This window comes from Cydia splendana, chromosome 5 (genome assembly GCF_910591565.1).
Source record: "Cydia splendana chromosome 5, ilCydSple1.2, whole genome shotgun sequence".
Classification (NCBI taxonomy): domain Eukaryota; kingdom Metazoa; phylum Arthropoda; class Insecta; order Lepidoptera; family Tortricidae; genus Cydia; species Cydia splendana.
In genome coordinates, this window is record NC_085964.1 from 14,876,301 (window position 1) to 14,900,139 (window position 23,839).

Genomic DNA, 23,839 nt, shown 5'->3' on the forward strand with positions numbered 1-23,839 from the left:
AGGTACTTAAGATTAAGAAAAAAAAGTATGTCTCAGACAAGCCGGATACCATTAAACCTTATGTCAATATCAAAAACTTTTCTGACTATATGTATTTAGTTCACTGGCAAAAACCTGGCATACAATGTCAAAAATTCATTACCATCGTGTTTTTAATGCCAAAAGAAAATTCTTAATTAATCACAGTATACCTCTTCACAGGGTCAACATGTTATACCTACACAACACAATCGAAAAAAAAAACAATAATTTAGTTTAATAAAGAAATTTTTCAAATTCATAAATGCTTATAATAGTTATAATAATAACGAAACCTAGCAGCAGGCCTTCCAGTTTTATTTACGGAACCTGGAAGGGTCTGGGCCTTTAATAAGAGTAATTTAAATTAATAAATACCTACACGAATAAAAGGAAAGTGTCACTTAGGTAAAAATTGTTGTTATCAGTACTGGTGCTGAAGGGGCGAACACAATATACATAGTTGTTTGTACCCTTACCATACGTTTATCGCGGTCTTATTCGGTACGGCTTGAAACATGTCGAATTAGTGATTTTTTAGATCATTCGTCAGGAATCTACATAGATTCCTGACCAACATACCTCGGATTACCAACCTGTTAATTTAATTTTGTACTAAGCAGATCCATTTGACAATTATCTACATAGTAACTATACTATGGGTACTAACCTAGTTTTCCTACTGGGTTGCAAGTTTAGATGGCAGTCACTTTCGTAAAAACTAATGCCGACGCTAATTCTTAGAAATAGTTGCCGAGCGAACCCCACGTTCTCATGAGCCGTAGTAAAAAGGCGGGACAACGCTAGGAAGACGACTATTAAAGATTCTTTGGTCGGTAGAGAGACGAGCTATCTAAGAATCGCGAGGACAGACTCGTCCAAGACATCGGATTTTTCCACTTTTCATTTTTTTAACAATTTCGCTGACAGTAACAGTCAGCGTCGTTAAGTCTACAAATACCCCGCCTCTTGACGTACTGACTATCAGCGAACGCATTAACGCATTCACTGCCAGGGGGCGTGACCTAGGAACAAACTTGTATGACGGTGGACGCACATGTGCGTCGGGGGCAGTGAATGTGTTAAGGGCCAGTTGCATCAATCGCTATTGACGGAATGATCAACATCAACCAGCAGTAAAATATGAAATATCTCATACATTCAATTTAGCAAATATTTTAATGGTAACAGACGGTTTGGTACAACCGACCCTAAGGGTATCAATTAGTTAATACTAACAGTTGGGGCGGCAGCTGGCGTCGGCGAGGATGGCGGCCATGAGCGGCTTGTCGCGCAGCGCGGCCGTCAGCTCCGCCTCGTCCCACTGCAGGCGCAGGCGCCGAGTGCGCCCCGCGGGACCCGTGCATCTGATCAAATAAAAAAGGTTATTAAACGGGCTAAAACAGATATAAAGGTCTGAGAGGTACGTCAGGTACGGTGCAATCACATGATGCGAGTTCGTGTGACGATGACGCTCCGGTGGGCGAGGGGTCAGCGATATGCACGTATATAGGTGAAATAAATGGGGCACTGAGGGCAGCTCCCGGATCCCGTGCTGCAGCAGACGTTCTCTAAGTTTTTAGTGAATGATGATTGGCATTTACAAATTGTTGAAAAATAGTAGTCAGCGACCATATTGTCAATTAAAAAAAAATTATGGATATCGATTTCATTTCTATTCAAGATTAAAAGCTTCTTAGAGAGCTGTATCTTTAAGTACTTAAATAAAATTTACAAATAATTTGTACATTTTCGGGTAGTTTTTAACCAACCAAATACAAAACCACCTGGTTGTGTCACTGAACGACCTGACTTTAACCTACATTATTTGATCATACTGTAATGTTTTCATCTACCCTCAACTGGCTTAAGAAGCCATTTGAGGGTCGAATTTGTTTACTCTTTTTTAATTACCTTAAGATACAGTCTATAGATGAAACACTGCGTATTTATGTATGCTGACTATTCAATCTCTTTATTTAGTAAACAACTGACAGTAATCCAACTCACCGTAGCGCACCGCGCGCCTCGAGTAGAGTACACGCGCTTGACATCTCGCTCATGTCAAGCGGCGCGATGTTGCGAGCTGCTGCTACTCTGTATACAAAAACATACATTTTTATTTAAATCATTAAAAGTTAAAGGAATTTTCAGGCATAAGCTTAGTGCGACATAAAATAGTAGAAAATAAATAAAAAGGCATTAAAAAAATTCCATACTAAATTGTTGCCAAGTGTATTTTACGTCAAAAATGTGACAGTTACGCAGGAAGTGGCGCCCTCAATAATTTTCTACAATTTCTTGTCGGACTATACCATCAAGTAAGATTGTGGTCAAATGTTTATCTTTTTGAATTAAAAAAAATAAGCTAATAATAACCACTTTTTTATAATTTCTATTGAAAATAATGTAACGACACCTAATGTGACCAAATTCATTGAGCCAATTAGGCTGCAATAAGTGCCATAGTAATAAATCCCTGCATGGCCTGTATATGTGACGTTCCACGGGTAAAGGTACCTTATTTATGGCGGTTAGCGCTTATGTCGCGTAGCACCGCATTAGTATTGAAGCGTCGTTAACAACAGCGTAAGCGCCGACCGCGATAAGGTACCTTTTATCATGGATAGTCATATATTTAATTTGTCAGATAAAACAGAACGCTTTTCTCTACCAGTATGTGTATGATATAAAACGAGCCACTACACAATTAAGCCTGATTGAAAGTCAAGTATTCTCGATATTCGAGTGAATCGTGAATGTTTCAATAACTAACCAAACGTTTGCCTCACAAGGTCGGTTGTTAGTCAATACATTGCTATGACTTCATGCAGTCATCATCAGTTCATTTACGAATATGAGCGATGATAGCCTAGCTAGGCCCTAGCGGGATAGCGCTGGTTGGAGCGTTAAGGAGTGAAGCTTCCTAACTAGTTTACGAAATTCAGTTGACTGGTATCCACTGTTTATTAAATTATCGGTGAAAGATAGCATCGAGAGGAAACCCGACTATTTCCGACAAGACCTGGTTTCCCCTCTCGCTATTAAGGTCACCAATCCCTTTCGTAAAAGGATCATGCCGAATTTGGCCTACGATTCGATAAGCATGCTATATATACGATAAATTTAATCATATTTCTTACAATCTCATACATATATTAGATTCCAACGGACACTTCTTAGTAAAGAAAATAAAATAAAGAGTAATTAAACCAAATCAACATATCCCACGCCATTACATAGAATCAATGACATTTCATAAATGGGCGTCCAGAGCCAAACAAAAAAGTATGGCATCAAAATACTTTACTACGATGTTTCTGTTGATGCTAATAACGCTCACTTCAAAGAAAGACATTCACACCAATAACGACATACTGTTTAAGCACTAAGTATCAAAATTGCAAAAAGAACTGCGATACAGTAAAAACTTTTTATTCCTATGACTTTAATTGTAACATACCCAAATGACTTACGTCAAAAGTGAATAGCGAACGAATATGGAAGGAATAGAGTCGCTATGGATTGTATTTTCATATTAATTATTACATATTTATTTGATAGTACTGTAGGTATTGTATGAATTCTATAAGAGCACCAATTTACAATTAGCTTTCACCGGCTTTCCCCAGTGAAGTCGTTTTTTACTTCTTTAAAATTGATTAACTTTTTTAATAAAACCTTATTTGATATCAGGGTATGAATAACACGGAAATAGGTTATATAAGTAACAAATACTATAAAGAAAGCGAAGAATACTCACTACCAAAACTCATTTGCTAAAGTTAAAAATAAACCAAAAAAAATGTGGGCTATGATAAATGAGCTATCCAAAAACAAGTTGAAGAAATCTGTTATACCAACAAGTCTAGACACTGAAACTGGAGAGATAACAAACCAACTAGATATTTGTGAATACTTTAATGAATATTTTGCTACCATTGGGTCCGTATTAGCCAACAATATTCCTGATATATATCACAATACCATAGACACTAGTACTTTATGTAACCGTCCTAGTCCCGACAAACATCTTACAGAATTCGAACCTTGCACAACTTCTGAAGTCCGCAAAATTATTGATCACCTTGACACTAACACAAGTACAGGTATAGACAAAATTAGCACTAAGAGTATTAAATGTATCAGAGACCTAATTGTCGATAAACTAGCAAACAGTTTTAATCAATGTTTACGAGATGGTAAATTTCCCGAGAGTATGAAGATAGCCAAAGTAACGCCAATATTCAAAGCCGGGAAACGAACCTCTCCAGGAAACTATCGCCCTGTATCAGTTCTTCCTATACTTTCTAAAATATTAGAAAAAAATATCCACAGGCGGCTGCAAACGTACCTTAATTCGATAAACTTTCTTTCTGAATTTCAATACGGTTTCCGAGCTAAATCGAACACCCTATCTGCAACGTTAGATCTAGTAACAGATATAAAACAAAATATAGATAAAAAAAACATAGGACTCTGTATATTTGTTGATTTAAAAAAAGCATTCGACACCATTAGTCACTTTTTGATGCTTAAAAAGTTAGAACATATAGGAGTCGAAGGAAAAGCTCTCTCAATGATTAAGTCTTATTTAGAAAACCGGCAACAAGTCTTAAAAATTGGCAATATGACTAGTAGCACTAGAAAAATCACATACGGCATACCGCAGGGGTCCATTTTGGGTCCACTGCTATTCATAACCTATATAAATAATATCACTAATCTTGACTTACAAGGACAGGTATCTCTCTATGCGGACGATACTTGCTTGACGTATTTTGGAAATTCAATCGATGAACTCACAGATCGCGCTCAAAGTGACTTAAATAAGCTATCATATTGGTTTCAACAAAATCTCCTCACTATTAACGCATCAAAAACTAGTTATATGATATTTTCTGCTAAAAATAAAATTATTGGACCTTACGAAACACTACATATTAATGGAGAAATCCTTAAAGCTTCTTCACAAGAAAAATATTTAGGTCTATTACTTGAGCCGCGCCTTACTTGGAATCTACAAATAGACCATGTCAGGAAAAAAATGATCTCACTAACAGGTTCACTACGCCATGTCGTCGGCTGTTTCCCTAGAAATGTACGTTTTGTTATTTACAACTCATTAGTGAAGCCACATCTAGAATATTTAATTGAGATCTGGGGTTGCGCGGCAAGTACTCACTTGAATAAGTTGCAAACGTCACAAAATAAGTTACTTAAAGTATTATTCGGATATGACTATTATACTTCAACTAGCAAAATTTACGAAGAATTAAAAATTATGCATATTAAACAAATTTACGTTTTTAAAACCTGTATCTTAGTCTATAAAATTTTACATAAAAAACTGCATACTAAACTTTCATTTACATGTAAACAGAATAATTATAATCTTCGAAATAAACATAATTTAAAGTTACACTTCCACAGAACAAATTACGGCAAACGAAGTTTTTTAAACGAAGGTGCAAAATTGTACAACAAACTGACGCCGGGAATTAAAAATAGTCCTTCATTCAACATATTTAAAAATAAACTTAAACGGTATGTAGTTGAAAATATTTCGCTTAAACAGGTATTTTAATACGACAGTTGCAAATAAATAAATAAACACGGCTTATAAGCTTAACGAATATTTTCAAATACATAATAACATTAATAACCGTTATACAATAATAACATCTAAAATAAAAAAAATGAGACTTGTAATTTCCTATAACATACTTTAGATTAGAAGCATGATATTTAATCTATACCTACAATTATTAATTATTAGTTACTGCACTCGCAGACTTATGCATGTTGTTGTTACGCTACCCACTCTTAGTATTAGTTAATATTGTACAGTTTTTGCATCGCACGGGCGCGGGTGCGCTACGAATAGCAACCTTAATCCTATATCACATAAATAACTATGCGAATTTACTCGTGTTTCCTTGAGATGCAAAAACATAATAATACCTACACCAAGTTATTTATAGCATTAAGTTAAATTTATATTCTCATTTTAAGTGAATAATGTATATTCTTATGAGAATAAATGTCTTAAACCATAATAGGTTAAAACTTAAAAATACATTAAAATAAAGGGAAAAATAATATATCTATCTTTTTTTTTATAAATTACCTATATGATAAACCTACAGAATAAATTAAGTTTATTATTAAGTGCCTTTTAGGCAAACATTTGTTTTTCAAACATTCTTTTTTGGAATGAGTTACTTATCGAATTTATTATAACAATCCTGCGAATGTTACTGTATTTCTTCTCTTTCTGGAATTGAAGTAAATATGTTTACTTAAATGATAGGTTTTACATTTGATGCTATAACAATTTTTACTATAAAACAGCTTTAGCTGTTATAGTCTATTCCGGTTCGCATGCTATGTCTTATTAATTTAAGGAAGTCGTATTAAATATATTATTTTATTTAAAAAAAATGTATTAACCTAATACCAACTCATTCGATTTTTGTTTCTTGACAGCCTTTAAACGCCCAATATCATTGATATGTTTACACTATTTACGGCACCTTATTTCCTTGTAATAAGGCATAATAATATTTAACATGGCCCGATACAAGGCAGAATTCCTAACCTCAAATAAGTAGAGAAATTCCGCTTTAATAATGTTCCTGAAGTGTCCGTGAATTTTTAATAACTATCGGGACTTTCATTTCATGTTTGGAGCCTAACAATATACCACCCATGTTTAGCGAGTGTTGGGCCAAACTTGTATGGGAGCGGAACATCATCCTTTAATGCCTGTGCCAATTCTTCGGCGTAGGTTTTCGACTGGATCATAGGCTCCCTTAGTGAGCCGTAGCGATAAGTCTGGACAACGCTAAACAGATAATAAATATTGAGAAAAAGAATACTCACTTTTTATAAACATCGTGTAATTTCCCCATAACGATGTCCTTATTTTTCCCCTTGAGCATAAGCATAAGACTGCAAAGTATCAACTTCTGCTGCATAGGGAACCCTTCATCGACATCAGACTCTATTTTCTTGGAGCCTCCGTACACATCGTTCAGTACTTCAAGGACTTGCTTGAGCTCCACTGTGACCGTGCAGTCTTTCATCATTGTGTCCACGGATTGGGTCTCGGCGAATTTACTGCGTTTTGCTAGCTCGATCACTCTGCGGCCTATGTCTAGGGCTCTTCGCATGTCACCAGAGACTGCGGCGATTTTGGCTATAAGATAGAAAATAAAATTAAAAGGCTGCTTAAACATGGCTAAATTTAGTTTGATGATTGAATAAATATATAACTCTGAAAATATGTAAATACTCTTAGCATAGTAATTAATTGAACGGTAAGCCTTTGACCGAATATCTGAGGCATATCTGGCCGCGTAGCCAACGTGCCAATCGTTAACGCTCCGTAGCGTATTGTCTATCACTCTTCCCCACTAGTGCGACACTGGACAGTGATACGTTTCGTTCGCTACGGAGCGATTGCACGTTGGCTACGCACCCAGATGCATTTATATGGAATTTGGTTTTACCCTATTTATGGCCACGTTAAATTTACTATTAATCAGTATGCAGGTTGAATGTAGACTTGGCAATAAAAAAATCATATCCTCAATATCAAATTATTAGTTAAAAAAAAACTTCAAAGTCAACGTTATATTTTATGATGTGAACAGGTTTTATAGTCGATTGTCTATTTATAATTATACATTGCCTATTGTCTTTTTTTCACGGATGGTCCCATTTACATTTGTCTTTTAAAGTAAGTACGTATATAATTAGACCTTCGCACTTTCGCAGTACGCACCTATGATCATCACACTTATTACGAGACAAACCCAAAATAAAAAAAATATCGTCACAAAAATAGACAAATGCATCTATTAGTAAATGATAAAGAACCAATTACTTATTCCAAAATACTGAATTAACATGTATACCTGCCAACATTTGTAAGGCGACAGGCGAGAACACGTTGGTCTTGTCAGCCTCGCCCAATATCTTGGTGAATATGTTGATGATCTGCTGCTTGGTGTACGGCGCGAAGTGCAGGGTGCGCGGCCGCAGTGAACAGCGCGCCTAAAACATAAAAGATATCAGAATATTATACAGAATAACGTGGCATATATTTAAATGTGTAAGTATGTACTTTATAAAAAAATATAGGCTGTCTTGAATTAATCACCAACCAAAATCACCAATCAAGTTAACAATTAGACACATAACAACATTTCTAGTTAATCAGTACCCATACTCCTACAGGTAAATCTGAAGATCGCAACTTGCTAAGTCGGCCGACCCCGAAAACACAAAAAAAAACATTAGCTACGCCCTTTTTTATAATTATACTTCGGTGAATGTATCCTGAAGTTTTATATGGATCAACTCTTCTTTGCGATTTCGTGGTTCGCTTCATAGTAAATGTTGTTTAATATCAATGAAATTAACCTTTGACACTATAATAAAATCCCGACTGTAAGATATCAAAGCATAACCCATTACTATAGGGAGCGTGCATGAACTGTAGATGGCAGCACAGAAGGCCCCTATTCATTGGCGCGTGGCATTGTCTAGTTTACATTTTTAGATTTATGCCACTAGATGGCAGACCCTACTATGCGAAATAGAGCCAACGTGAAGTGTGGGGGGCATCACTTGCTTAGAAGCGTGAATTGCTTTCGCTTTCGATTCAGGTCATGAAATGGCAGATCCTCCAACACGCACGGTCTCTGTAATGTAATACCTGCAACCGCGGAAGGGCGCGCTCAGTCAGGTCCAGCGCGTTGGCCACGCCCACCAGGACCAGACGAGACCCAGCCAACGCCGGCCACTCAAAAATCGTATACAGCACTGACTGCCGCTTGCTGTCCAGCTGGTCGATCTCGTCCAACACCAGTAAGCTGGAAAAACACACACTTTGTACAAATAGTATTATAAACTGGAATATATGTCATATACAACAGGAAGTGACCAAGCCCTCTATTGGCCGGGGCCGGTATCGAACTGGCGCCTTACGCGGCTAACGCGATTACCTCTACGCTAATTGGGTAATTTAACTATTGATAAAAACTTTTTACAAAAAAAATTAAACCGACTTCAAAAATGATGAAATAAAATATTATCCTTTTTATGTTTATGCGTTACCAACTGATATGTTTGAAGTCGGTGCCAAGCCAAATTTTGAAGCATACCATGACTTTGGTGCGATTCGATAAGGATTTACCTACGTTGTATTGCCTTACACGACGACAATGAACGTACTTTCTGTAGGTACAGTCGACGTTAAAAATATGTTTACACTTTTCGCCTTATTACAAAGGAGTAAGGTGCAAAAGTGTAAACATATCATTGACGTCGACTGGACCTAAGAACACACCTCATAACACACGATCAAACCTTCTTGGCGCAGTCCGTACCTACCATGTTTGTCGGCACATTAGTGTAAATATAAATGCATTTTTTTGCCGTCGTATTTTTTAAAGAGCATTTCTTACTAATGCACGAACAGTCTATAGCACGCAAGTGTGGGATTGGGACTGAGTTATTTCCCGTCCCTTATCCAGAGGACTACATTTCAAAATATAAAACAATTCAAGGAATTAAAAATAAAAAATAGAAGTTAAATTATAAATAATATATGGAATATTTATTTATTTATTTAATTTACCTTCTTGCCAAATTTCACCTAAAGCGGTTCAGTTGTTTAGCCATGAAAAGGCGACAAAGAGGCAGACAGAATTCTTTACACATTTATAATAGTTATTAGTACAGTTCTAATGGGATTTATAGCCATAAAGCTGATGGTATTGTTACTACTTGGCTTGGCACCGACTTCAAACATATCAGTTGGTAACGCATAAACATAAAAAGGATAATATTTTATTTCATCCTTTTTGAAGTCGGTTTAATTTTTTTTGTAAAAAGTTTTTATTTTACCATTTTTAGTTTTAACGCATTGTTAAGAGCGCGATGCATGAATGAAAAACAAGATCATGTTTAACACTAAATTCGTGTACCTATTACTTTAGTAAATATGTAATCAAGAATTTTCTCGAGTCCGTCTGGGAAATTATAATTCCTGTCAACTAAATCCATCCGCCCGCCCCGCCACGGACCCAATCCCTCAGCCCCCCGATCACTCAACCTCACAGCACATCAACCTCTGATCCAGGAACCCCTCGATCCTGAACCAGCAACCCTTCAACCGCCATTCCCCGACCCCTTAACTCCTAACCCTAACCCCCGATCAGTAGCCTTACCAGCTTACCACGAGTTTGACATTGATATATTCGCTAGCATGTGTGTAACTTACTTCCTATGCATCACGCTCGTACTAACCTTAGTGTGAGCGAGATGCATAAAAATTTACATTTAGATGCATAAGACGTTAGCGAATATGTCAATGTCAAACTCGTGGTAAGACTACAGTTGCAGTACATCAAATTGGTGGTTTTCGGAAGCAAATGCTCGAGTTACTTTAGAAAACCCCGAAATCACTTAACACGTGCCTTTAAAAATTGAGGAGTTCCCTCGGTTCCTCATGGATTCCATCATCAGACCAGAACCAAAAATAATACGGAAACACCTTGGAGGTAACTTCTTCCAAACAAAAAAAGAATTACTCAAATCGGATCACAGGTGCCGGAGTAATCGCTGAACATACCTACATTTAAAGAAATCATCTTCATTATCATCAAAATAATCATCATCATCAGGTCTACTTCATCAAATTGGTGGTTTTCGGGAGAAAATGCTCGAGTTGCTTAAGTTAACGCCCAAAAACCATGCATGTGCCTTTAAAAATTGAGGAGTTCCCTCAATTCCTCATGGATCCCATCATCAGAACAGAACCAAATTAAAATGGGACCAACTCGGAGGTAGCTGCTTTCAAACAAAAAAAAATTACTCAAATCGGACTACGGATGTCGGAGTAATCGGTGAACGTACATAGAAAAAAAAAATAGCCACAACCGAATACAGAACCTCCTCCTTCTATGAAATTGAAGTCGGTTAAAAAACGGTCTGAAACGGTTGGCCTTCAAATGTTTTCATCTTACCAAATGGGTATCGGGACCTATTCATACATATTATTTCTTGTAGGACGTTTATCAATAGCGCCATTCGTATGTAACTTATGTAGAGCAAATAATTGCTTATGTGATGGAAATGTTTACTGTATTGCAAATTACAGATTTAATATTATACTTCTATTACACTATCAGCATTTAAATGAGGTTAGTAATAGAAGTGATTTAATTAATGATTTAGACAAGCTGTAACGAAAGGACTGAAGTTATTTCAGCGTATCTTACCACTAATTGTGAAGTTTCAAAGGTATCAGCAACATTATATTACTTACATCATCTTGTGTTTTTTATTCAAATATTTTTCTATGGCAGCCAAGCATGCCTTCTCTGTCGACCCTGAAGTAGACAGCTGCAACTCTTTGCAAATTCTGCTGTATATGCTCGCGGCGGACTTCATCATAGTGCAGTTTACATATACTTGTTTAAAGCCTTCTTTGATCTGTAAACATTTTTTAAGTTAATACAGATTAAAATACGAATGAACTAAATACGAATTTAATTTTCGAATTTCGGTTGAGATTCGGATTTTTGCGATTACGACGCACACGGGCAAGTCTTGGTAGCTTAGTTGGTAGAGCGGCGCGCGTGTCTCCCGAAGTCAGGACTTCGGGTTCCATATGAGGCGGAGAATTTTCCAATTTTTCCTCATTTGAAATATAACGAGTTGTTATAAGGATAAAATTCGGACAAATCTTGTCTAGGAAAATATTATTTAGCCCTAAATTTATTGGCAAAAGAGATGTAGCGTTTGCCCATCGTAGGCTTTTGACCAGATTCTCAGCTTAGACTTGTAAACATGTAATGTAGCTATTGTAGTTTTATAAATTGAACCACGGAGATTAGCACAGCTCCTTATTTAGAGCATTTAATAACTGGAGTCGCCTTTAATAGCTTACCCCTCTGCTGAAAACCTTGCACAGGGTCCATATTGGGTTGCATATAAGTTTAAGTCATATCTTTGATGCGCATAACAACTTGTGTCATAATCATCATTGCGCATACAAATGAAAAGTCATATTATATTGTGTCATACATTTTTAGCCATAATATTTGATGACATACTACATACTCAGCAGTTGTCATATATTTTTTGTGCATATAGGTTTTAATTATAATGAATCAAATGTCATACCAGCTAAAAGCATATTTATCGATACTGATAATGTTTTTACGTATAAACGTTTTGTAGCATAATAATTTTCAAGCATAATGGTTTAAGGCATACTTAGTTAGTTGTTTCTTTTCTTTTCCCTAATATCCGTCCAAACACTTAATTCGACGGAGCCCCGCTAACGCGGGGCTCCTATTTCTGCGTAGTTTGCCCTTCGGGTATCTAAAGAAACCTAACGAACCTAACCTACCTACTATTTGAATAAATCTATATCTATGATTCGTTTCTTTTATAAAACCGTTTCTCCTACTGGAGGGGCTCCTCTCCTTCGATCTCCTCTTTTATACGGTCTTTGTGTGGTTATGATTATGACTAAAGTAATATTTGCTTCATAGGTTGCTCACAACCATACATATTTATTATTCATGCTTTGTAACATTTATGAAAAAACATAATTATGACCACTAAATACAGAGTGATTCAGGAGACGTGAGCAGGACTAATACTGCACATTTCGTAGATTATAAGCAACACTTTCGTATCAGTATTAGTGAGGTTAACGTGAATTTTCTAGTCGTGTTGAAAAAAAAGTTATTAATTTATTTACGACATGCGTGGTCACCCTAAAATTAGAATACTAAACTACCGATATTCTGTGTCAAATTGAATGTCACCACTGTCATCGCGGTCTGGTTACTTTTGAAAACTCGTATCTCACTGAAGTTTGACAGTTTATTTTCTTCGTAATCAAAAATTAAAGAGGTTTTATGCTTATTAATTAGGTCTTGTAGGGTGACCATGATTGTAGAGGATTAAATTTGCCCTCACCAAAAAGTTAAAAAATAGAAAAAAATCTGGCTGTTTCACCTAAATACGACGGTGATCGATCAATTATCAGTTACTGAGTGTGCAGGATTAGTCCTGCTCACGTCTCATGAATCACCCTGTATATCACTCTTTTCTTTCTACTGACACATTTCGCCCATCTCTACTAAGCAGAGCTCAGACTTTCCCATAAAGTGGGGCGAACCACTAGCGTTATTGGCAAGATGTAAAGTCGGTGGAGGGAGAAGTGACGCTTGTCACAAACACACGTAATCTTATGGAATGTCACAAGACAAGACAAGACAAGACTGCGCCACACCCAGCCGGGGACATGCCCGCTCCGGTCTAACCGGCATACCAGGGGACGAAATTTGTGAGGAGTGACACGCTCTGGGATGGGAGAGGGATAGAATCAGCCGGCTATGCAGCCTCAAGCCAATATTGGAATGTAGGAGGGGTAGGTTATGTCGTCTAAGGAGAGCGTTGGTGACTGCTGCGCGTCGTTTCCGCTTCGGTCTTCGAGATATCTTGTATCAAGTAGGGTCGATGTCGTCTTGAGGTGCCGTTTGCTCGTCGATTCGAGGTGATGGTTCTTCTTCGTCTAATTCGCTGTCGATTTCGTCCAGTTGATATATTTCTCTTGCTGCTTTGATGAATTCGCCTTTGTCGTCTGCCATGTTGATCCACTCACATGTGCGTCCACCGTCATACAAGTTTGTTCCTAGGCCACTGGCAGTGAATGCATTAATAGCACTCGACACAATAAACTTAATATAAAATAATAATAAAGAGTACCTATACACACGCACTCAACACTTTCAACGTAGCAATTAACTCATTAAATTGTTTACATTATTTTAGACAATTACAGCATCAGATGTCGACAGTAGTTTAATCACGCTAGGGCACGCTAGGACATACAAAATTGGATTTTAGCACTGCACAACTCAGACACTTCTAGCACAAGAAAACCGCAAAAACACATCGAGATTGCACACCGACATACAAATTTACTTTAAGCATAAGAAACTTGCACTATCACTTTAATTTAAAAAACACGAATTCAATAAAAAATAGAGAAAAATATTTTAATAGAGTGTCACTTGGATTGACTGTTATTTGAATGTGATTTGGTAGTTAGGGCTAAAGACCCATGACACCCTCTTCCCGTTCCGGTACCTATCTTATCGGTCATACTTGGTATCTCTTTGTTTGCAACTCGTATCGATATTATAAAACAATTGTTTGGTATTATTTGAAGTCTCTACCAGCATCTCTATTATATTGCTTGCGCCCCGGCGTGGTGAAAGTAGCCGCGCCGCGTACCCTTTTTTTGCATTTATTGCAACTGCACATGTTGTGATGGGCTAAGACCCTTTAAGCGGTGACCGCTTTGACTTTTGCGGGGCTTTGTATTTTGATTCGTTTGTTTGAGCCGACTCTCTTCCGTATTTTGCTCGCCTTTTACAACCCTTTACAATCGCCCAATATGCCTCACACTCGTTGTATACATTGAGATCAGTGGGTTCCGTAAGAGGTCCCTTCTTTCCCTTGTTGCAGCCACCTTCAGGCATAAGCATATTTCTTACTCAATGGCCTCTATCCTAACCCAGTCGAGTACGAGTAGGTAGGAATAAAATAAGGTTGCCGCTATATACATCACGCACATGAGACCGCCACAACAGTATCTAAAGTAACAACTTCCACCAACCAAACTTGTGCGAAGGAAAATAATTTGTGTACTGAACCCACCGAGCTTGTCCCAGATATGCAGCGTCCCTCGTGACTCGTGAGAGCCCTATAAATCGTTAATTTAGAATAAAATTAGGATGGTATTTTAACGACGAAATTAACATAGAGTTCGTTTATTAACCTGCGTCTTTCGGTAGACTAATAGTTGCCTGTTTTTGGGCAAGGGTAAAGATAGTTATCTACATTTGCTCGTTGAAAGACAGCATATTATAGGTACTCAACATAGTTCAAACACTGCTTCTACTACCTGCTTAAAACAAACATATGCAATTATGCAGACTCGAACCACATGAGCATGTTATTTAGAGGTAAAATGGAAAGCTCTCACCAGGTAACTTGTACTCTTGTCTTGACTTCGCTGAGGTTTAACTTCGGCGTATGCGCAGGGATTTTACACATTTTAAAATCATTATACTAGCTTCAAACCGGCATTTCTCGGGATAAGATATTTTAATAGAATCGAAACCGAAACAAACGAAACCCGCGCGGTCAGTTAAATAAAAAAAAATAAACACGGTCCGGCCCGCACATCTGGCGACAAAATGGTATTGCACCGTACACCATTGAAAAACCTTCCCGGGACGCGTCCGACCTCGGTGACGGTCAAAACAGAACTCCACACGTAATCTTATGGAATGTCGCACATTAATGCTAGCGGCAGCCGTTGGAACCAATTTTACGCTATAAGATATAACGTAGAAAAGCTCACAAAAGGAGGGCAGCACCATGCACTAGTCGTGCACCTAGCGAATACTCGTTTTCTCACATATAGTTCAAGCCCCAATTACTATTTACAAGCGATATTATATTTATATGTGACGGTCTCAATCAAAAGGTACCACTTTGTCGCTTACCATAAAGACGAAATTTGCTTGTATTTTTATACGAATAACCTGTCATTTTGATAGAGAAATACCATTTTGAGAGAGAAATATTGTAAAATTAAGTATACCTTTGGCGAATTCAGTAAGCATGACAGGGTTGCCGTTTTGCCTGTGCCGGGTTGCCCAGAGACATATAAAGAAGCAGATTCCTCTTTGTCAAGGCTCTCTAAAAGGAAGTTTTGCAACCATTCAAATTCTTCTTCTCGACTAGGAAGCGGCCCTGAAGTAACAGCATTTCGATTTCTGAAAATTTTTAAGAAACACATATAAAAGAAGCCATATACATTTATTCCGCATTTTCTTGTTAATCATCATCATCTGCTGGCCCTTGCCGATGTTAAAATGTTTTGTATGTAAGCCAGTTCGTACTGATTTCCCGTACATCATAATTATACTAAGTACGCTTTCATTGTCATACAAACCTCTCGTCAAAGGATTCTTCACATTCATCTTTAGACTCGACTATTGAAACAGATTTGAAGGTTTTCCTGGATATTTTAGGAGCAGAGCAAGAGTCTGAAACAATTAATCTAAATTACTATAAGATCTAAGTAAACTAATCGTAATCAATCACAGCATAAATGTATTTTACTTAAGTTTAGATAACATGTACTCAATTCTGAGTCATTTTCCCCAGATAATAAAGTCCTATATCGTTTGGCGATTACCAAACATTATACGCCGTGAAAGTTACATGTAAGTGTTAACTGAGAAGTCAGAATAAATAAAACTGCTTGCAATGTGATACTTGCACACCTGCAATATGAATATTAGCATGTCATCTGGCCTGTTGCTGTCCCACTTTGAAGAAAATAATATAAATAGACATTAAAATCTTACCATTGTCAAAGTTATTTTTGAGATTTAAATCACTGTCTTCTGGTAATTTGATTTTGTTAAGAATATTTTCATTTTCATTACATTCTTTGTTTCTCTTATTCATGTATGTCCTCTTGCGGGATTTAAAGGGGATAGCGGTTTGAGCAGCCGACATCTGAAACGTAAAACCTAATTGAACACCAACAGAAGTTTACAAATATATGCAGTAAACTCATGTATTTAAATAAAATATATACCTTTTTAGATCTCCAATATAAATACTACAGGACAGGTATAAAAAAAAATATTTAATTGCCACCATTTATTACAAATTACAATTCCCATCTTAAGGTCAAGATTACTTAATCACAAGAGTACAGTATGCAATGTATGTAAAGTGAATACATAGGTTATAACAACCTAATATGTAAAAGAAAAACTCAGTATTAAATTATGACATATGAAACCCAAGCATAGTAAACATGTAAGTTTAGTAGCATTACCACGACTGCTTTTAGTGGTGTCATACTGACATAATTCACTAACATCTGCGTAACTTACTTTCTATACATCTCGCTCGCACTAATATCCGAGTACGAGCGAGATGCATAGAAAGTAAGTTACCCACACGCTAGCGAATATATCAGTGTCAAACTGGTGTTAGCCGTACAGGTAAATAAAATTAGGTACTTCGGATTTATGATAGACGTTTGATTTTAATGTATCTGGGGCCTTACCATGAATACCATGATGTCCTTATTCCGATTCTGTTTAGTTTAGGTCCTAAACAGAATCGCAATAAGGACATCATGTAAGGCCCCTGGTTTTATAACTAAATGTTCTAAACATGCTGCTCAATAGGATGATGCTCCTGAAGATTTTATAACTATACAGATAAGATTGAAAATTGAAGAAACATTGAGAAACAATCTGTCAATCACAAACCTTATGTAAAGCAAAGTATAGAAGTATGTATTATAAAAAAAAAGTAAATTACATGGTCATCAAATATAAATGATGGTATTTTTTTAATGATTAAATCATACTTATATACTATGTAGTTCATGATTTTAGATACAACAGTAAAGCGTAGGATTCATTTGACAAAAGTATGTGTTATTTGAAACAGAATTTGATATAAAAATATGTTTCTTCTATTATTCAAGTATGTTTATGATTTTTTGTAATACATTAATTATATGTCTACTCCCAGCATCAAAATAAGTTTACAAATGAATTTAACACCCTTTTACAACTGATCCTACCTACATATAAAATTACAGTTATTCTTAACAATATCTCATTTACACACAACTTATTTATGTTAATACAGTTAAGGTGAAACTAAAAAAGAAAATTGTAAAATATAACTCAAAAAAACAGGAAATATTATATTAGTAGCTATTTAATGTATATTATGTTTTCATTAAAATAAATACAATAATAATTAACAATTGTTTATCTTACATTGAAATTTCATTGCTTATCTTTGTTACTAAAATCATGTTGATTCTGATGTACGGCATTTGCCATACTTTTGAATAGATTAGCTTTGTACCAATTCATTTCCATCTGATGCCTTAAATGTGCCATTGGATGCTGTGCAATCATCTGCTGAGATGTCATATAATCTGGAGGAAGATTCATACCAGGGCTGGACTTAATAGAAGGGGTTATGGGCTGGCGAATCCCAGACAGTTTTAGACCTGATGACAATGGTTTCATTGGCTTAGGTCCCGGTTTAGAAGGCCCTGGGGATGCCTTAGGAGATTCATTCTTTAAAGTGTTAAGGTTGGGGAGTTGTGTGCTCGATATTTGATTAGATTGGTTAATACTCTGTTCTGATGAACTACTACTAGCCTGCTTTTCTTCAGCAATTACTAATTTAGGAGAAGAACTAGGAGATCGTGTTTGAGATCTTGGAGAAGGCTGCGTCGGAGTGGGAGAGTTATGTGACTGGGTATAGCTCGGAGACATTATGGAATTGCCACTGTTAGCTTGATTCATTTGAAAAGGTTTATTACCCATGTCATGCCGAACAGGAGTCTGGGATCCACTGTGACTACCTTTCTCATGCTTAACTTGGTTCATACTCGAAGAAGGTATTCTCAAAGGACTTGCACCCGTATTTGCGGGTCTATTAGAAATAGGTGAATAGACATTCCCTTGATTCACATTTGCCGGCAAACCTTTTCCAGGAGGGTTTTGTTTTGTTGCTGCCAAATTCGCAATTGACTGCATTTTTTCCAAAAGTCGTGATTGGTTAGGATGCTGTCCTATTTGACTTTGCATATTGTGGGGAGTTGTCAAGTCTAGAGCAGCACTAGGCTTATTTTCTGGAGCCATAGTTACACTACTGGGCGACTTATTGTTTGGATTATTCAGTTTGTTTATGGTATTGAAAGTTTTTGGAGTAGCTGGAACAAGTTTGGGCACCTGAGCTTTATTTTTTGGGAGTTTCGTTTTTTTATCTGTTACTAAAGTTTGTAATTGCTTCTCAAATGTTTGCTGGAAAGTAATAGGTGACACAAAGTTACCACTTTGCTTTCCTAATTTAGTGTCGGCTATAGGTTTTAAATTAGGTATTGGCCCTTTAGCAGATGACTCAGAAGATTTGCCTGGAGGCTTTGGTGATGCTGTTGAACTTTCAGGTTTTGCTTGTGGACTTTGCTTGGTATCAGTATTACCTTCAGCTTTCATCTGTTGTTTTTTAGGATTACTATCTGGCAACTTTAATATTTCAATGTAGTTGTGAACAGGCGGACTAGGCACTTTATGAGCTGTGCTACTATTAGCGGAAACTAAATTTTTATTGGTGATATTCTTTTTCGGATCACTTGTGGTTGGCTCACTAGGACTACGTGGATCTAATTTCTGGTCTGTTAAAGTAATTGAGAGTGATGAAGGGATGTTAATTTTACATGAATCTAACAACAAAGATTTCAGCGGGTCACCTGAGGATTGGCCTGCATTATGAGCGGCACTAAGTGATGATTTCACCTGCGACAATATCTTACTTCTATCAATTGTGGGATCACTATTATTGGCTAAGAGATCCATCCTCACTTTATTCATTGGTTGTCCTTTATTTTGGGTTGCCTGTGTTATTGGCATGGTAGGTTTTAAATCAGGCATTCTTTTTGGAGGTGGCTTTGGAACTTCTGCAGGCTTTGGGAGAGAAAATTGCTGTGAATCCATTTTGGGTACTTGAAGTTTAAGAGGAGAAACTGTTTTAGGTTGAGAAACATGCTGTACTGATGCCACTGGCTCATTTGTTGCTTTTCGCTTTGGAGAAGAAACATTACTTGTACTAGGAATTGTTCTTTTTAACCCAGTACTCTCTGGAGTTGGTTTTGAACCCACAGCAGGTATCTTTTGTTCTTTTGTTGGTGAAGATGATGATGGGGTGTTTTTGGCAGGCTGAGGGCTGAGTTTGTTGTCAGGGTCTTTTGTTTTTGTCAAATTATCAATTGCACTCCCAGACTTGTGAAGTTCTGAAGCTCCAGTGGATGAAGCAGAATTAGAGTTGGCAGGTTTAGTCGGACCTTGGGGTATTTTAGATTTTTCTATTTCAATTTTGAGTCTTTTCACTTCTGGTGCTTTTAGTGGTGTCTGTGGTTTTCTCTTTAAAGTATCATCATCCTTTGGGGCTTCTTGACTTTTAACTGGATTATTAATAGATGATGATGATGTCTCCTGCAAATTACTTTTTACAGGAGATGATTTAATCACCTGGCTATTACTTTTGGCTGTTAATTCAAAAGAGTTCAAAAACTGTGACTTTTCTACTTCATCATCATTTTTCTTGGCTGTAGAGTTACTGTTGGCGCCTGACTTATTTTGACTACTGATATCCTTGTTGGACTGATTACTCTTGTCTGTAGTTGAAGAACTATGGGACTTTTTGCCACTGTTATCTTCCGGCATGGGACTGTCAGTACCTGATGATACTTCTGAACCCTGATCATTTATATTACGTGCCGGGCTACTAACATTTGTGTCTTCTGTTGGTGTTGGGCTTGATTTTCTATCTCGAAAATGAGAACCTTTCCTATTAATGTCAAACAATCTATTTCTGATAGCTACATAATCTATAATCTGGTAGAAAAATCTCATTGGTTCATTCCTCTTCCAATTGTAAATATAAGCAATATCCATCAAAGTGTAGTAGTCTGGCAAAGGTACCCTTTTATATAAAATGTCAATAGCAAATTGAGTGCTATCAATATCAAATTTCATGCTCAAGAATTTCTTCAAATGACTAATATTGACAACTGCAGGACACTGTAGAAACCTCCTCGTGGTACCTGTTGGTGGTTGAGGTTCATTGCTGTCTGATGATTTGCTTGATATGCTGTCAGTGTCAGTGGCATCTGCATATTCCAAAGAAAATGAGATGACATCTTCTGGGCTGAAAATTATCCTCTCTGTATCTTCACCTCTTTGTTCTGGCGTCGCTGAAGCAGCCGGCCCCGGTCTAGACGAGTAAAACTGTTGTCGCCTTTCCATTTCTTTTTGGAAAAGTCCTGGTACTAGTTTGTACACAATATCTTGAAGAGCTTTGTCTAGTCTGAAATTTGGCTTTGCAACATTTATCTGCACGTCGCAGACCGGGCAGTAACGGCTAATTTGCAAATGCTTGATGATGCAGCTGCGACAAAATGAGTGCAAACATTCTACGATCGTGGTGGCGTCGATGTAGTAACCGCGACATAGCGGACAAGTTATTTGCTCATTCACTTCTCCTAACAAAGTTCTTTGCGGCACAACCGTACTATTGTTCTGTTCAGCCATTTTAACGACCTTTTTATCAAGTAATTTGTTGGAAGTTACCATCTTTACAGATGCATGTCCAGCGTAATTAACATGTATAACACAACTGTTGTTGTAGCATCTTAAATACACTATTCACTGTACAATACACTAACTTTCATGGCGCAATAATAGCGTTAATCATTAATATTATTTGAAATTGCCTTTTAATAGCAGAAAATAACAATCAATATTAAAACGAAACGAAGCTCCGTGCCGTGCCACAATGGAACTACAAACGACATTACACTTTTTTGCAGAATGTTGGTAACACTGTCAAACTAAACGACAACATAGGTTAACCGTAAGTTAAATACATACCATTTACTTAGAATACAAGTGAAATTACAGTCAAATGCATACTAAGGAAACTTACCTTCACTTATACTTGATATTTCTCAATCACTTTTACAATAAATCTAATTATATTAACAATATCTCGATAAAAATAGATTTGGCGCGAATACGTCTACAGCAGTGATCGAGTTGTCAAATTTATTGACAGACAATTTTTTTTCAACGCCTATGTGTTACCAGTCTCATCTAAAGTGACCCATACATTATCCAGTAAAGGGTTAAAATGGGCTAAACGTTAGTGTTGCATCTCTTTCCTTTATTTGGCAAGAGTACCGGACCGCTTCTAAAAGCGTTAACAGACTATCGCACCGCACCGCGACCTTGGAGCGGTTCTAGGAATAGCTCGTACTGGCGTGGGCTTCCACACTATAGCACCGAACCGTCAAAACGGTGCGATCCTAGCTTACAGACTGCCGCACACGTGCGCCAGTGTTGCCAAGTGTCCCATGTTTCCGTATTTTTCAATGAATTTTTGCAATGGAATCCTTTAAGATTGAATTTCAATTAATGTGGTTCCGCTTTTTTAGAGGTAGATGAAGGGCGTGAGGTAATATAATGCACCTTTTTCCATGAAAATCTTAAAAAATGTGTGTCTTTTTAAAGCACTGCTTCCGCATTTTTGTTATTTCATCGGCTGGCTACATTGCATGGACCTATATAATAGGGACAAGACATATTGTTCTATACGTACAATTGCTTATAGAAATAGCACCCATTTTGACGGCACACACATAAATATATATCTGTCTCGTTTTTACTCAGCACTGTAACCCATAGCAAAAAAAGATGACAGTATTTCAGTACGTACACAAAGTGTTCCATGAAAATACGTAAATACCTAATGCGGCCGAAAATCCGCCATGTTTAGTTCCCCAAATGTCATTGTCTGTCAGTTCAGCCGGTACTTGTCCTGTCAAAAAGTCGTGGTGAAAATTAAAATTATTAATTATCTTTCAATATTTTGCTTGTGATTGAAAATAATTGAAGCCAAATGTGAATAATTACGTCGCGAATATGCCAGTGTGTAGTGTATTAGGGTGCGGCATAAGAAAACCACCAAATCAGCCATCTTTAACCTTACACAGGTACGCTATCATTTACATGAAAAATATTGGTTATTGTTAATGTTCCTGGGAAATGTAAAGATGTTTCACATTATAAATAGCAAGGTTCTTCTGTGCAGTTATAGATCATGAAGTGATTGGATTTATTTAACTATATTTTTACGTTTAAATAATGTAAACATTTCAGCTAGGGTTGTACTTTATTTATCGACTTTGATATCGATATATTATGATTGCCTATTTATATTTTCTTATTTTATCATGCTACCCCGCTTCAAACCAACTAAATTATCTTAATTTAATAATTAAATCATTTTTTATAGGTTACCAAGAAATGAACATAAAAAGAAAGAGTGCCTGGAGATAGTGGAGATGGAGATCCTGACCGACTCTCGGGAGCACTAGGGTAACTCGGGGCTCGCTACTCCACAAGCTGCCCTGCGGGCTTTTTTATATCATTATTATATTTTTTTATATAATTCGACATTAAGAGACCATATACTTACATATAGTTGTAATTTATAAAATGGTTAATGTATTGTTATTATTTTTGCTTGTATGTAAATTCAATGTTGACGTATAAAAATGCCCTTGTGGCCTATTTGCTGAATAAATGTTGAAGAAGTTGAAGAGCGGAAGTCATTCCTTATTTTTGTAATAAAAAAAATGTTCTGAAGGTGTTTTGTTTTTTTTAACCCGTCGCTTAATAAGCTTGAATTTTGTATCGCTCTCACTTATAGATACGGCGCACCAAGGTCGAGGTGCAGTGCGGTAGTGTGTTACAGACTTTAGGGTTAGCAACACAACAAAATTGATTGTAATGGAGAGGTAAAGTCCAAGAAAAACACGTACACTTATTCTGACATCCAAAACAGATGGCGCTGTACTGCGCCATGTGTTTTGCGGTCACTAAGTTGTCAAACGTCAACTTTTGAAAATCAGAGTTACCGCAAAAATCGCAATATGTATTGAGTAGTACAGCGTCATCTCGTTTACCTGTCAAATTTGAAGCACGAAATTGTCCTAGATTCCACACATCTTACTCAATCAAAGTATCTTTTCACATAACAATATACTAATAAAGATTTTTTATTTATTTACGTACTTCCTATTAAAACATAAACTCCA

General features: G+C 36.8%; 1 protein-coding gene across 1 annotated transcript; it reads right to left on the reverse strand.

Annotated features, from left to right (window-relative positions):
- Window positions 1-1,249: 1,249 nt before the first annotated feature.
- On the reverse strand, window positions 1,250-21,548 carry LOC134790344 (polycomb group protein Psc-like). The gene is made up of 10 exons (XM_063761112.1): window positions 17,958-21,548; window positions 16,500-16,653; window positions 16,082-16,175; window positions 15,728-15,902; window positions 11,360-11,526; window positions 8,744-8,900; window positions 7,941-8,079; window positions 6,904-7,219; window positions 2,029-2,115; window positions 1,250-1,385 (listed from the first exon to the last, which is right to left on the reverse strand). The coding sequence occupies exons 1-10, from the start codon at window positions 21,312-21,314 to the stop codon at window positions 1,253-1,255; spliced, it is 4,779 nt and encodes a 1,592-aa protein (XP_063617182.1). The 5' UTR covers window positions 21,315-21,548; the 3' UTR covers window positions 1,250-1,252.
- Window positions 21,549-23,839: the final 2,291 nt, after the last annotated feature.

Excerpts from the sequence above, each read along its gene's own strand:
- LOC134790344 (XM_063761112.1), bottom strand. The coding sequence starts at position 21,314 with ATGGTAACTTCCAACAAATTACTTGATAAAAAGGTCGTTAAAATGGCT. Across the intron at positions 16,654-17,957 it reads TTAGTAACAAAGATAAGCAA|ATGTCGGCTGCTCAAACCGC; the intron begins TGAAATTTCAAT and ends TTTACGTTTCAG. Across the intron at positions 16,176-16,499 it reads CAAAAATAACTTTGACAATG|ACTCTTGCTCTGCTCCTAAA; the intron begins GTAAGATTTTAA and ends TAATTGTTTCAG.